We start from the raw sequence: 12265 nt of genomic DNA, 5'->3' as shown, positions 1-12265 counted from the left end.
GTTCGCTAACTTTAATGATGCCGTTCATAGTAATTCGAGTCTTTTTCATTCAGCATATCTTCGTATTTGGAAATGATCGTGTGTAGGATATCATCTTTCTCTTTTCCTGATTCATTGACATGTTTCCTACTGACCAAACAATGGTACAAGATACCATTTCGTCTCGTGATCAGACTCTGCACGGATGGGAATTCTGGATATCGCTCCCGCAATAATTTCCCGAGCAGGTATGCCAGACGAAGTTCATTCCAGCTAACAAGTGATAACTGGTGATGTGATTTACTTTGGTAGTAATGGGCTCTGCCACTGTTGTACAGTATTGTTACCATCATTTCCACAACAGTTACTTCCCCTAGCTTATCTCGAGGCATCGCTTGTTGTTTGTCAAGCAGTTTTCTGTACAATTCATTGCTGAGTCGGCCTCTTTTACGTTCATCAACATGTTTCTTGTCTCCAGAAAACTCAGCAACTTTTTCCAAATGATCTAAATCATGAACAGTTCGTTCTGTGTGTATAACGATGTCTGGTATCAAGTCTTCAGGGAAGTCTTTCGCTACATTTACTAGATCTTGGAACATCTTTTTAGTTTGCAAATCTTTCATTTTTGCGTTTTGTCGATGCTTCTCCATCTCGCTGTCCCTTTCATCAGTTCCAGCATATTTGTTTTGTCTCGAATAGATGACAAGAAAACATTTTCTGTCATCCTCAATGTATTCCATACCGTCTAATGCTTCCATTTCTTCTGTCGTTATCATAAGCGTCTCGGGATCAGTTTTGATTAGCTGAAACCCAAGTTTCTTTGCTTCGTTTAAATGTTCGTCTGCTAGCAAGCTTTCCACTCCACTCACTCGAAAAGTTACCCCAATGGCGGCATGAAGAGTACACATTAGAAACATGCATGCTTTCTTTTTGTCTAATTTCAATTTAGTAGCACACAGAACAACTTTGGTAGCGTGAGGCTGCAGTTCTAAGTTGCTGAGCAGAGTTAGATGAAGCCGGCAATCAATGCTGATATTTTCGCAAAAGAAACAGAGCAAGTCCCTGATGGTCGACTCTTTCTCTTCTCTGGATAATCTCAAATCTAATACCAATGCTGTCACAGCATGTATGGAAATAGCTTGCGTCTGGTGCTCAAATTGAATTTCACCGCTTAGACAATACTTTCGAATGTTCGCTATCAGCTCGAAAACGACAGTGTCTTTATCTCTGTCGTCCATGCTGTCTGGAAGTAGTTTTTTCAGAAGTCGGATAGGAATTTCGTGGTGGTGCAGGAAAGGTATGAACTGTAATAGCATCTTCATATGTACTGACGATGTCTTTTCCACTCCTTCGATTGTGAGCATCTGAGCAGATACTAGCCCTTTGTCATATTCTTGTGAGGTACCTCTCATTATTTTCTCTACTTGTTTAAGAAACTCTTTGTCCGTGAGTTTGTCTATGTACATCTTTACCGACATGCCAGTCGTGTACATATACGAGTTCGCAAGAACCAATCCGTAGGGTAGATATCCCATTGTTTTTGCCAAGGCCTGAATGTCTTTTTCGGAATTTTTCTGTTTGATTGGTTCCTTGAAAAACTTTAAAGCCTCTGATTCCTCAACTCCCTCAACATCCTCAAAAACATTTTCATTTTGAGTACACTGTTCGTAAAACTTAGAGTAGTTGGTAGAGCATAACATTCTGAGATTTCTTGCTTTGTGAATTTGATGAAATGAGTGAATGATTTGCTCCACTACCCCGCATGTCTCTTCAGTAACATCGTCAAAGATGAGCAGATATACTTTGCCATCCTTTTCGCCAGTTTTTATTAAAGATATAGCAACTTCCGCCATGTGTATGACATATTCACTTTTTCCTTCATTCTCTTGTTCAAATTTCATCTTCGAAAATTCCAAAAAGCCTCTAAAGCTCGTTAATAGGTCGTCTTTACTTTTACACAGAAGCTTGTATGCTATGTGTTTAGCGTGTTGTCGAAAGTCGCTTGCATACCAACAACATGTTTGGGATTTTCCTGCAGCGGGTGGTCCTGCAAGAAATAGTGTAATGTATAAGGATAAGTTAAAGACGACCGGAAAACACTTTTACTTACATATTTGTTGACTATTTTATCAGAGTAAGGTATGATAAGATATATAAATATCAGATCTGGTAAGCCAATTTAACATACCCCTGAGTATCGCCAAATGTTCTTTCTCTACACGTTCTTTCACGTTCTTGCATGTCAGTGTCTCAACAAAATTGGGAACTAGTTCTTGCCACATGGATCTCTCCTTGGCTGAAACAAACAGAAAACAATTGGCCTTCAAGAAGAAGAGAACATTGATACCAAAATATAACGTATATATATCCTCATGCGCTGAAATAAAAAAAAAACATCATCATGAAATACATTGCGAATATAAACAAACATTCACGCATAAGGTAAAGAGATCTAAACTTAAACTGTGATAATATAACCAGACGTTTTGGAGATACAAGCGTTAGGTCTGTCACCTGCGATACCAGCGATATAAATGTATACTTATTCATTGACATGAACTTTTCAATCTGCTAAGGTTGTGTGTAAATGTCGACCTTAGTCGACCTATTAAACATGAATTTTATTTACTTACATAAAAATAGAATGCAAAAAATATATATTTCATCAATATTGATCGCAGGAAAGCATACATAATACTTGTTTTGTTCCAAAATCCTCAACAAACGGCTTGATTGTTATTACATGTATTTAATCAATTAATTAACACCTACCTGAATGAATATTTTTCATTTTTTCTGTATATAGATTCAGCATTTCTCGAATTCTATTACAGCCACCGATATTTTCAAAACTAGACTGTAATTTCGAAACGTTGTGTTTGCTGACGATTTCTTTCCTAACGAAGAAATCCAGCACGTCCTTGCCCGTAGCACATCTCTCTAAACCCTCCATCTCCTCAAGGTTGTCAAAAAAGCTTCTTCCAAGAAATTTCAGTTCATCACGTTTTTCTGCGTGTAAAAGAGCACATCAATGAATATTGAAATATCGACAGCATTGCGTAAATGTGATATTCATAACAGGTAAAGAGATTTAGAGACCGGATACAGCAAGCCAGCAATGCTTTTCGGGGTATTGTAATTAATCATTTTGGCGCTATCAAATTTTAGAGAAAACGCGATCTGGAACAGGTTAGCGCAGTGATGAATTCGCACAATCGATGTAATAATTATATAAAAGGTATACCGAAAATACGATTGGCGCAAAAATCACTAAAATAAGGTAACCGCTAAAGTATGCAGGTTTACAGTAAATAGGTTAGATAAGCGGTATTTTGTATTACTGTATTAAGAGAGCCACTTACTGTCTGTTAATTCGTTGCTTATATTTTGGAGCAATTCTTCGAAATCACTTTCTGACGGCATTTTGAATCGTTTTTCCTAGTTGAAGCGCTAGACCTGAAACAAAAGTAGAATATAATGTAATTCAATAGTTGAATAAATCGGTTGGTGACGTGCCTAATTCCATTTAAATAGTACACATGCACACACAAAAAACAACATAATCCTTTGTCCCAGTTTGGTCGTACTATTGCTTCAAATATCTTTCTACAGTTTTGAACAGATTTCACACGTGAGTGTGACGACAATTTCTACCGAGGATACGAAACCCGTAATAAAGTCAAGGTTATCAAAATTAAACGTCCAGAATATCCCACTAGGCTCTAAAATGCTGTTTGTTGTTCATTCAGTTATTTTATTTTTTATAATTTCTTGTTAATTTCTAGATGTAAAGTTTTCTTAATTTTTTTTTATTATATACTTCATTTTTTTAACTAGTAACTAATCTTTCTAGTTATTCACTATCAGATGGTAAGAAATCTCTCCTCGCTAGAGGGCTTAAGTTTGTCCCGGACAGGGTTAGGATAGACAAGCTGAAACTTTTAGCAGATTTAGGATGTTGGGAGAGGAGAATGCGGTTAAAAGAGTTTTTCTATGACCGTGAAAATGTAACAGAACCACATACGGAGTGTAGTTTATGTTTGTAGTGAAGATAACTTTACTCCAAATAAAGGTAGAGACGCGTGGCTTGATCTATACATAGAGCTTGTAAAGAATGGTATTGTTAACAATTTGAAGAAGAAAGATAAGTTGAACATTTCTCCTGATGAACAACAGTCATTCCATTATCAAGACCAGCAGACAAAGGTTCTGGGATTGTTGTAGTTGACAAGACTGAATATATACAGATTTGCAAGATGATATGGATGGTAGTGACAGTTATATAGAACAGAGTACAAACCCGACCCAGCATGCATTTAAGTCAGTTAAAAAGTTGGTGAATAAAATGAGCAGGGATGGGGTGATAACCAAAGATATGCATCAGTATCTCATTCCGAAGCATGTAAATCCGGGAAGTCTCAAAGGGAATCCAAAGTTACATAAAGCAGGTAAACCGTATAGATCTATAGTCAGTGGGATAGGAACACCAACAGAGAGGATAGCACAGGTGATGGAACATGAACTTGAAGAATTCGTTAAAACGTTATATTTGGGATACAACTGATTTCATAAATAAGTTGGCAAGAGTTGAAACACTTTTACCAGATCTAGCAATACTATTTTGCTTTGATGTATGTAAGTTATACCCATTCATTCCCAGAGAAGAAGGACTCGATGCATGTGAAGAGGCGCTCAATTCAAGAACTGATGCGATAATAGGAGATTTCAGAAAAGATGGCGATGACGTCACACAAAGGTACATCCGGGCGCTCAAAGGTACAACTCCGTATATCTGTACACATAAACATGGTGGGAACACAGCCGCTTGGGATGTTTGTTTACATTTTATTGTAATAAATAGTACGGCAATCCGAGAACTATTGCGTTATTTTGAATTTTTAAAAGTGTAAATAATAATATTTAACAATAATATATAGATATAAAACATCTGGTATTTCATATATTTCACTCTGTTTATACTCCATTTTCGACCGCCACGAGAAAAAAACAAGGTCGCCATTAGACCTACACATGTACGTATAAACATTGACAGAATATTAAAAATATCAGCTTGAAATTATCAATTTAATTCCAAGTTTCCCGAAATATCATACTGACATTTTAATAAGCGATTACTGTTTTCTAAGTCTTACTTGGTAAACACCTTACGATGTGTGATTATGACCAAACTAAAATTTACCCCAAGCGCACGGCAGCCATTACGTTCAGTACTGCCAGAAACATATATACATATGTATATATATATATATGTATATATGTTTCTGGTACTGCCGAGATTCAGAATTTCGTCATTTTTCAGAGTCACAAAATTACGTATTCTGGATAACTTTTTCGTCAGAAATTTTGGAATTTTGTTAATGACATACAAATGAGTCAGTTTATAGTTACTTTTTATCATATTTCAAAACAAAACTTCGAGTAATTTAGGATTCTCGAAGCCATGCGCAATGTGTCCTGGTCGGCATTTACAGTACTACGATCTAGCTATATTGTAGTCTATCTAACATGTATTCAAATTATTTAAAAGTAACATCACTTCAATGTGGGACTTCACATAGCAGCCCATGGAATAAAAGTGACTAAAAAAAAAAAAAAAAAAACAAAAACACTCTACAGCATGAAATTGAACGATTTCACCATTTTATTTTTTCGAGATATCGGCAGCCATACTGTACGTGCACGTACATATAGATCTGCATTTACGTGTAACACAGTAGCTTATACCATTTCTTTAAAACAAGATATACATGGAAAATAACGAAATATATATATTTTTACAAGTACTTATTGTGATATGTGTTGGTAATTACGTATTAATATTATTAATTTCCCAACAATGGGCTGTGGCCTGAGGTGATCTACCAGCGAAGCCATGCACGAGCGGCCGTGGTCTGGCCAGGTGGTTCACATTCGTTATATTTATATTAAATAGTGTTGTGAATAGAAACAAAATACATTGAAATCAATTCTCTATTCATAACTTTTTTCACTACATGGATTTCTACGTGTGAACAAACAACGGGTACTTGTGACGGCCCGGCACCGCTTCGCAAGCTGGCTTCAACACTAAATCTTACAGATATATTTAGCAATGAACAATTGTAAATATAAAAATATAAATGTCTGTAACCTCTGAAACAATCAGAAAACATTCTAAAATCAGAATTTGCAAGTATGGAAGTGTATACTTTTGTCAACGTATCGATTGTGTAGCAGGGATGTACGTATCTGTTATTGTTTTTATTAGTCGCCATACTGTGTTTGTACCTTTGAGGACCCGGATGTAAACTTTCTGTGACGTCACGCCATCTTTTCTGAAATCTCCTATACCAACAGATCATGCTATGGAGATGATACGGACGGTATTGGCCAATAACAATTTTAGTTTGGGTGATAAAAACTATCAACAAACTAAAGGAATAGCTATTGGATCTAGATTGAGCAGGAACTTTGCATGTTTAGATATGCGTAAATGGGATGAACAGCTTATGAAGTATGAGAACCAACCAGAATTAGAATTCTACAAACGCTTCATTGATGATGGATTTGTGATATGGTTAGGTAGCCCAAAAGAGCTGGAAAAATTCGGTCTGCACAAATGAGGATTGTATTTGATCAACCGCCGTTACTGGCATACCGTAGGGACAGCAATTTGTGTCATAGTAAAACCAAAGGTGAGATATATGTAGACGCTGGTTGTGATTGTGCCATATGCGATCAAATGGAGAAGAATGTTGTGTATGACACAAGCCGTTCATACGAATATAAGTCAGTATCATTAGCAAAATGTTCCACACAGGATGTTGTATATGTTTTGATTTGTAATAAGTGCAATGTAACTGTGTATGTTGGTGAAACCGAAACATCGGTGAAGGAAAGGTTCACTGAGCATTTACGGGATGTGCGGATATTAAACCAATAAACCGGCATTTCTGGAACCACAAACGAACTGATGAGAAGATTGCGATTTTGAAGACATTGTCTAAGAATATGAAAGAATACCGGCTTTTACAAGAAAAACAATGGATAAGGTTGTTGAACACAAAGACTCCAAAGGATATATTTACATATGCCCCTATATAGTCAACGGATGGGAGTTGCGTTCAAATTAGCGTAATCGCAATGACGTATGAATACTAACGCAGTATAGGTTCGGACTACTTCTAGTTCACGCTTCGATAAGATTTTGCGTCACAAGTTGACGGATTTCAAAATAACAATAAAGAGTTTTTGTAAGATCCAATTAAATATTTATTTGACATCAAAACAAAAGATGTGTTCGAGCATTGTAACGGTAATAAACTACAAAATGAATCGCTGGTCGGAGCTACAACCGGGGGGTTTTCCTCAGGAATGTTCGGGGAATCCCTTAGTTACGTCAGATGTACATGTGTGTACGGTCACTCATCTCATCTAAATATACAGAATTTTTGATTGTCGGTGAACAATTCTGGGAGCGTCTAAGCGGTTTTTGTTTAACTTCGTTCTTTAAATAGTTAATATGTTGTACACAACTTTTCTGATATAATAATATTTTTATCAACATGAACCATGCTACATACAGGTACGGTTTGATAATTTATTTTATTACAAACCAACATAAACCAAAATTGTATAATTCTTAACCAAATATCGACATCTAATGAATATCTTTCAGTTTCTCCATATACCATAAAAAGTGTATCAAATTGTCTCTACTAGGATATGTTTCCTGAGGTTTACCTGTGCTCTCAGTGTATTGATAGTAAAACACACCTATTCCACCCTGGCCAACTTTTTACCCTACCTGTTTCTCACCTATAATCTCAAAAGTTGGCTAGACTGGAAGACACCAATTACTGCAAAACACTTCTATATATAGTTTTCTCTGTACACCAGAGCAATTACAAGGTCATCTAGTGATTACCTGATATATATGTTGTGTTTATTTCGGTATAAATGCAGATAATCACTAAAATGTTTTCAAATTCAGAGGTAGTTAAAGGAAAACGCTATGAGGTACATAAAAAGTATGTTAAAGTATAAAATAATGAAATAATTGTATTCCAATCACATGTCTGAATGTCATTCATATACATAATTCCTGCATTGGAATATACACGTGTCTGATAATGCATGGCTTCATACATGTATTACTTATAATTGTGTTTTATTCCTAACTATACTTTGGAAAATCTAGATTCGGTTATTTTCTATTGTTTTCTATATCTTAAATATCTTTTAGCATATAATAAAAATATTAAAGTTGCAAGGAGAGTAAAATAAAAAAAATACGAATAATAGGAATAATATGTGCTTTGCACGTAGTAAAGTACTTTTCACCAAACAGATTACAGAAGGAAATCTCAATTAGCTAGTAAAGTTATATGTGCCGTAACTTGGCGAAGATTTTGACATGTTATTTTTTCTTCACTAATCTATTGAAAACCATAAATTTGATGAATAAGCTGTGAATATCAATCAAATGACTTCAGATGTGTGATAAACGTTAGTTGAAACACAGAAATTATGCCCTTTTAAAACTGTTGTTTTTATACCTTATGTATGTTTATATGGAAAGTTACCTGCAGAAATCACTTTACAATGACTAATCACGCTATAAAAATGTTAAATGAAATTGTAGATCACGATTTGGCTTCATGTTCTGACGGTATGAACTCATTTCACCTCACTACAGATGTTAATATAATGATTTTTGGCAGTACTGCCAAAATCATTTTCAGCTCTTATATGTATATTCGTAAAATTAAAGCGTAAGCATTGAAAATACTATAACTCTCAAAATGTTGGTAACTTTTGGTAATAAATAACATATTAAAAGCTTATCTTGATTTGTGAGAATGAAAAATACTTCACATATAACTTTAACTTCTTTCAGGAGTTTTAATATTTTTTCACATGCCTTTTTACTTGTTCGTATTTTTATGAATGATTTTCAATTCCTTTTAAGTGTCCAAATTGAAATGTTGGTATATTTACATGACATTTTTTTGTAGTGAGACCACAGGTTTACGACGCGCAAAAAAAAATATTAAAAACCTAAAACATCATCCGATCTGAATATGTTTAATTGAATTTTATTTCATATCGAAAGTTGAATTACGAGGATTCGTGTAAAAATCGTTAGTCGGAAAAGTACACGCTACATCCCCAGGTCACGATTTCCTAATGAGCACAGACCGAATAAAATCATCATCCATTCAACGAATGCATCCCTGAAATATTCAGATCGGAATTTTTTTGTGGTGTTCAGAGCCTTTTAAAATTAATTACCCCATTTTCTGGAAATGGGATACAGGGCTATTTTTAGTATTATTTTGTTTGCGCAGCGTAAACTCGTGGTGAGACTAAAGCAATATCAATCTTTCTTTTGTGACTGTGTGTGATTGTTTTCCTTTATAAAATTATATCATATTTTCCATATTTGTAGTGTGCTGCGTGTGTAAAGTGCACGGTATGTGTTTTGGGTTTGTTTTGGTTAATTATATTATTTAAGAATGGCTTTCCATATATGTAGTGTGCTGTGTGTGTAAAGTGCATGGTTTGTGTTTTGGGTTTGGTTTGGTTAATTATATTATTTAAGAATGGCTTTCCATATATGTAGTGTGCTGTGTGTGTAAAGTGCACGGTATGTGTTTTGGGTTTGGTTTGGTTAATTATATTATTTAAGAATGGCTTTCCATATATGTAGTGTGCTGTGTGTGTAAAGTGCACGGTATGTGTTTTGGGTTTGGTTTGGTTAATTATATTATTTAAGAATGGCCTTCCATATATGTAGTGTGCTGCGTGTGTAAAGTGCATGGTATGTGTTTTGGGTTTGGTTAATTATATTATTTAAGAATGGCTTTCCATATATGTAGTGTGCTGTGTGTGTAAAGTGCACGGTATGTGTTTTGGGTTTGGTTTGGTTAATTATATTATTTAAGAATGGCCTTCCATATATGTAGTGTGCTGTGTGTGTAAAGTGCACGGTATGTGTTTTGGGTTTGTTTTAATTAATTATATTATTTAAGAATGGCTTTCCATATATGTAGTGTGCTGCGTGTGTAAAGTGCATGGTATGTGTTTTGGGTTTGTTTTGGTTTAATATATTTACGTCCTATTAACAGTCATAGTGATATTTTTCCTTTTTAAAATTATATCCTATTTTCCATATTTTTTCATAGTCATTTGAGGACATCCCTTGTATATGTACGTAGTGTCGTGTATGTGTGAAGTGAGAGGTTGTTGTTTTAGGGGACCGTGGTCTTAATGGGTTCGGGGATTTCGAATGAATTTCCAGAAGAAAAAAAATATCTGCAAAAAAAAAAAAAAAAATGTCAAGCGGTGACACATTATACATATGTGTGGCCTGATTGTTAGATTCTATGTGATTCTGATAGTGTGGACTGGAATATTTGTGATTTATTTGCGTAGATGATATATAACTGTTTAAAGTCATATGTGCCGTAATTTTCTTACTTACGATTTTTTATTAGAAAACAAATCTTATTGACCAAAGGGAAGTCATTGATATCAGAAAGCAGACATTGCCTATATAGATCTTCTCATACAAACAAATCAAAAAGACATTTCTATATGTTATTCCACACCAAATGTTACTATTATTTTGAAATTTACAATACTTCCAGTACACAGGTTTTGATTTTTGTATATAAAGCTCAGTTGAATGTTGGTAGTATTGCCAAAATGCATTCTTTTTACAGCTACAGTGCAGCGAAATGTCACCTAAGGTCAATACAAGAGGCCAAATTGTGGTATACAATTTCATTCCAGATTTCTGTCTTATTAGTAATTGTGAAATGACTTCCGCTGTTATATTTTCATCTAAACCTACATAAGGTCTAAAACCAGAACTTTCACAGTGCTTAAATTCTGTGTTGTTACTAATGTTTACATGTAAAAGTAAACATATTTATAAGTCCTTTTGGATGATTATCACAGCCTTATTCATCAAACTTATGGTTTTCAGTAAATTTCCGATTAAAATAGCATGTCAAAATTTATATCTAGTTATGGCACATATAACAAAAATAAATTAGGATATAATTCATAAATATAGACCATTTTATAATGTTTAATGTTTAATGTTCATAAATATAGACCATTTTATAATGTTCAATGTTTAATGTTCATAAATATAGACCATTTTATAATGTTCAATGTTCATAACTATAGAACATTTTTTAATGTTCAATGTTCATAACTATAGAACATTTTATAATATTTAATGTTCATAAATATAGACCATTTTATAATGTTTAATGTTCATAAATATAGACATTTTATAATGTTTAATGTTCATAAATATAGACCATTTTATAATGTTCAATGTTCATAAATATAGACCATTTTATAATGTTTAATGTTCATAAATATAGACCATTTTATAATGTTCAATGTTCATAAATATAGACCATTTTATAATGTTTAATGTTCATAACTATAGATCATTTTACTTTCTAAAATTCCAACGCATTGGTATGTTGACCAAGACTATGTTAATATATGTTATTGTGGTCGGACAGAAAGATTAAACTTTAATTGTTACATCACTTAGGTTTTTATTCCGAAGTATATTCCGTGGAAGTTGTAAGCCCTATAGTAAAATCAGGTACTGAAAGCTCTTGCGAAAATTGTTAACCTGTTATACTTTACACCCTGTCGACAACAATAAAGTACAAATACATACCTCTCATACACTTACATGATAGTAGTCCTCCACTTCATTGTCTTATTTGGTATTTAACCATAGTGACATGTTCAGCAGTTTCAGCAGTTTGCGGTCTTTGTCCTTCATGTTCTTTAGATATGTTGGGAAATGTTCTTTGTATACCAGTCCTTGTATCAGATACTAGTGTTGTAGTTTGTTTATCACTATGATGTGCTCATATGATGCATCGACGAGTTTAATCTGGAAATTCCGAGAAAACTAAACAAGTGTCAGATACTAAATGGGGCTATATCTACTTGGGTAAAATTATCTTCATGAGCTCACTCACCTCAATTTACGTATGAAACATTGATCCGTATACACTTACATGGTATGGGAATTGTAGACATTCTAACATTTCAACTTTGTTAAGATATTGATATATAAAGCCTCATCTGGTATTTAAAGTATAAATCAAATAACTAATAAGTACACATGTAATTAAAAGTATTGTTATTTAAGCTATATTATAATCAGGGAAATGTCATTAGAATGTGCCCGATGTTTCGTGTACAAATCACGGTATCCACCAGTAAGGAATGGCACTACATC

At 34.1% G+C, this 12265-nt stretch overlaps 1 protein-coding gene across 1 annotated transcript; it reads right to left on the bottom strand.

Moving 5' to 3' along the window:
• Positions 1–11: 11 nt before the first annotated feature.
• LOC138312060 (uncharacterized) lies at positions 12–11908 on the bottom strand. Its single transcript, XM_069253133.1, has 5 exons — positions 11693–11908; positions 3342–3435; positions 2752–2988; positions 2168–2275; positions 12–2026 (listed from the first exon to the last, which is right to left on the bottom strand). Exons 2-5 carry the CDS (start codon positions 3400–3402, stop codon positions 12–14), a joined length of 2421 nt encoding a protein of 806 aa, XP_069109234.1. The 5' UTR covers positions 3403–3435; positions 11693–11908.
• Positions 11909–12265: the final 357 nt, after the last annotated feature.

Source organism: Argopecten irradians, unplaced genomic scaffold (genome assembly GCF_041381155.1).
Source record: "Argopecten irradians isolate NY unplaced genomic scaffold, Ai_NY scaffold_0195, whole genome shotgun sequence".
Lineage (NCBI taxonomy): Eukaryota > Metazoa > Mollusca > Bivalvia > Pectinida > Pectinidae > Argopecten > Argopecten irradians.
Note: the sequence above shows the minus strand (reverse complement) of the source record. Positions and strands in the feature narration are given on the sequence as shown.